The sequence below is a fragment of the Perca fluviatilis genome, chromosome 19 (assembly GCF_010015445.1).
Source record: "Perca fluviatilis chromosome 19, GENO_Pfluv_1.0, whole genome shotgun sequence".
In the NCBI taxonomy this organism is placed as follows: domain Eukaryota; kingdom Metazoa; phylum Chordata; class Actinopteri; order Perciformes; family Percidae; genus Perca; species Perca fluviatilis.
The window spans coordinates 554,559-559,157 of NC_053130.1; the positions used below are offsets into that span (position 1 = coordinate 554,559).

General features: G+C 41.3%; 1 protein-coding gene across 1 annotated transcript in view; it reads left to right on the forward strand.

Moving 5' to 3' along the window:
• Positions 1–2,178, forward strand: part of LOC120548402 (kinesin-like protein KIF20A) — a 5,917-nt gene extending 3,739 nt beyond the window's left edge. The window contains exons 3-4 of the mRNA XM_039784665.1: positions 353–436; positions 2,107–2,178. Of these exons, the coding sequence (XP_039640599.1) occupies positions 353–436; positions 2,107–2,178 (156 nt within the window). The remainder of the gene's footprint in view (positions 1–352; positions 437–2,106) is intronic.
• The last annotated feature ends 2,421 nt before the right edge of the window (positions 2,179–4,599 follow it).

The window sequence follows — 4,599 nt, forward strand, 5'->3', positions numbered from 1 at the left end:
ATTCGGAGAAAAAAAAAGTGTATTTAGACACAAAAAGTTTATTTAGAGATAAAAAGTTTATTTAGAGATAAAAAATTTGTATTTTAAGACAAGAAAAGTGTATTCGGAGAAAAAAAAAGTGTATTTAGAGACAAAAAGTTTATTTAGAGATAAAAAATGTGTATTTTAAGACAAGAAAAGTGTATTCGGAGACAAAAAAAGTGTATTTAGAGACAAAAAATGTGCCTAAAGTGCTGAATTGGGTACCCGGCCCTGTAAATGTACTCAACTACTATTGGTCTGTCAGTGATGGGGATGTTGCTGGAGGTTGTCATGGTGACAGATGTTGTTCTTGATGTTTTTCTCTCATCAGGACAACGTTCAGTCGGAGAACCTGCAGGTGTTTCTGAGGGTTCGGCCGTTCACCGCAGCAGAGAGCGACAACAGAGAATCGCAGGTAACACACACACACACACACACACACACACACACACACACACACACACACACACACACACACACACACACACACACACACAGGTAACACACACACACACACAGGTAACAGTACACACACACACAGGTAACACACACACACACACACACACACACACACACACACAGGTAACACACACACACACAGGCAACACACACACACACACACAGGTAACACACACACACACACACAGGTAACACACACACACACACACACACACACACACACACACACACACACACACACACACACACACACACACACACACAGGTAACACACACACACACACACACAGGTAACACACACACACACACACACACACACACACACAGTAACACACACACACACACACACACACACACACACACACACACACACCACACACACACACACACACACACAGTAAAACACAAACCACAGGTAACACATAAAAAACACACACAGGAAAAAAATACACACACAAACACACACAGTAACACACAATAACAATAAAGTAACAAAACAATAACACAGTAACACAACAATAACAATAAAACACAGTACAATAAATACAATAAACAAAAAATAAACACAAAATAACAAAATAACAATAAAAAATAATAAAACAACACACAGTAACAAACCATACAAAAAAAAACAAATAAACAATAAAACAACATCAACAAAAACAAACAAAATAATAAAAAAACACAACATCACAGGTAACAATAATAACACAAGCAAAACTACCAAGGTAACACTAATACACACAGGTACAAACACAAGCACAATAATAAAATACAATACGTACACACAATAATAAAAGGTACAATAAAAACACAACACACAGTCACAATACCAAACAATAAAAAAAAGTAACACAATAACATAATAAAAACAAACACACAACACAAAAATTATTGATACATAAATTCTTCCAAATACCAGGTGTACTTTAACAGTTGGGTACCAATGTACAATAGTTAATATACAATCCATATACAATACAAAATAAAAACAATACCAAACACACAACATCACAAAAACAAAAAAAACACTTACTCAAATAAAAACAAAAACAAAACACAAAAACAAAAACACTTACTCACTAATAATAGAAACCACAAAAAAAAAACACACACACACAAACAAAAACCAAGAAAACACTCAATAAAAAACAAACAACAGAAACACAATAATACCAACACATCACAAAAAACACTTATCACTCACATATAAAAACAAATAATACAACACATCACATCACACACACAAAAAAACATATCAATAAAACAATACATAAAACACTAATACAAACAACACATCATCAATAAGAAAACATCACATATAAACACATCATATCATCATCAATATCACAATCACACACAAGAAAAATTACTCATCATTAAACACATCATCATCATCATATCATCATCATCAATATCATCATATCATCAACAATACCACAGAAAACACTTTACCACTCATTATAGAAACACAATACCACACACTAATAACACAGAAAAACACGCAACATCATCAATACACAACAACATCCAAGAATTGTGTTTCTTTAACATTTCTATGTTCTTTGACGTCTTTAAGAAATCTCCGGCAGACCTGAAACAGTTTGTGTCTTGTTTTGCCCTGAGGACTGTGTGACCATCGAGGGGTCGGACACTGTGGTCCTGAAGGCTCCCAGGAGCCGTCAATCAAACCGATAGAACGAAGTCCCTCCCACAAACGCCAGATTCACCTCTCACACAGGTAACTGGACATCACTCCGTACAGTTTTGACTCAGTGCTGAGGCTTGACTGCATGTGTGAGTGTTTGACTGCATGTGTTGAGTGTGACGCAGTGCTGAGTGTTTGACGCATGTGTTGAGGTTTGACTGCATGTGTTGAGGTTTGATAATGTGTTGAGTGTTTGACTGCATGTGCTGAGTGTTTGACTGCATGTGTTGAGGTTTGACGATGTGTGAGGTTGAGCAGTGTTGAGGTTGATGTGTTGAGTGTTTGAGCGCGTGTTGAGGTTTATGTGGAGTGTTTGACGACGTTGAGTGTTTGACTGCATGTTGAGCTTTGACCGTGCCTTGACTCATGTGGAGCTTGACTGCATGTGTTGAGGTTTGACTGCATGTGTGAGTGTTTGACTGCATGTGTTGAGGTTTGATGCATGTGTTGAGGTTTGAATGTCTAAACATATTGGCAGCGCTTGACTGACATGTGCTGAGGCTTGACGCATGTGTTGAGCGTTGACTGATGTGTGAGTGTCTTGATGATGTTGAGTGTTTGACGATGTGTTGAGCGCTTGACTGCATGTGCGGAGGTTGACTGCATGTGTTGAGGTTTGACTGCATGTGTTGAGGTTTGACTGCATGTGTTGAGCTTTGACGATGTGTTGAGGCTTGACTCATGTGTTGAGCGCTTGACTGATGTGTTGAGTGTTTGGGATCATGTGTTGAGCGCTTTGACGTGCTGTTGAGCGTTGACGATGTGTTGAGTGTTTGACTGCATGTGTTGAGGCTTGACTTGCCAAGCTGGAGGGTTTGACTATTGCTGAGCCTTGACTGCATGTGTGAGGCTTGATCGCTGTGTTGAGTGTTTGACCGTGTTGAGGCTTGACTGCATGTGTTGAGCGCTTGACTGCATGTGTTAAGTGTTTGACATGCGGTGTTGAGGCTTGACGCATGTGTTGAGCGCTTGACGATGTGTGGAGGTTTGACTGTACGTGTTGAGGTTTGAGGATGTGTTGAGTGTTGACTGCATGTGTTGAGTCTTTGACCTGCATGTTGAGGCTGACTGCATGTGTTGAGCCTTGACTTGGTGTGAGCGTTGATGTTGAGCTAACGCTGCTTTGATGATGAACGTGGTGTTGGTGGAGGTGTTCGAAGGAAGAAGGTGGCTACGGTTCGTTCGATTTGGTCCAGACGCTCTGGGGAGGAAACTGTCTGGTGTTCACGCATCGGAGTCACCAACGCTGAAAACTCTTCACATTCCTCGTCAGAAACTCTCTTCTGTCTATTTCTTCTGTCTGTCTGTCGTCTGTCTGTCTCTGCCTGTCTCCGTCTGTCTGTCTGTCTGTCTCTTGTCTGGTCTGTTCATCTGTCCCTGCTCTGTCTCTGTCTGTCTGTACACATGCACAGGACAGAAAAATAAGACGCGCACAGACCACAAGTAGAAGAAAGTTCATTATTATGAGAAAAAGTTGGAATATTTTCATAGAAAAGTAGAAAAAAAACCATCCTTTTAACTTAGGTAAGACAACACACACACACACACACTCACTCACTCTCTCTCACACACTCACTCTCTCCCCCCCCACTCTCTCTCTCTCTCTCTCTCTCTCTCTCTCTCTCTCTTTCTTACACACACACACACACACACACACAGGTTACACATACAGGAAAACACACACACACACACACACACTCTCTCTCTCTCACTCACTCACCACTCACTCACTCACTCACTCACTCACTCACACACACACACACACACACACAGGTTACACACACAGGAAACACACACACACACACACACACACACTCTCTCACACACACACACAGGTTACACACACAGGAAACACACACACACACACTCTCTCTCACACACACACACAGGAAACACACACACACAGGAAACACACACACACACACTCTCTCTCACACACACACAGGAAACACACACACACACACTCTCTCTCACACACACACAGGAAACACACACACACACACTCTCTCACACACACACACACAGGAAACACACACACACAGGAAACACACACACACAGGAAACACACACACAGGAAACGCACTCTCTCACACACACACACAGGAAACGCACTCTCTCACACACACACACACACACACACAAGTTGCACACACAGGAAACACACACACAAGTTGCACACACAGGAAACACACACACAAGTTGCACACACAGGAAACACACAGTAACATATTTTTAAACGTAGATAAGACAATCACACACTCACTCACTCTCACACACAGGTTACACACACACTCTCTCTCACACACAGGTTACACACACACTCTCTCTCTCACACACACACACACACACACACACACACACACACAGGTTACACACACACAGGTTACACACACACAGGTTACACACACACA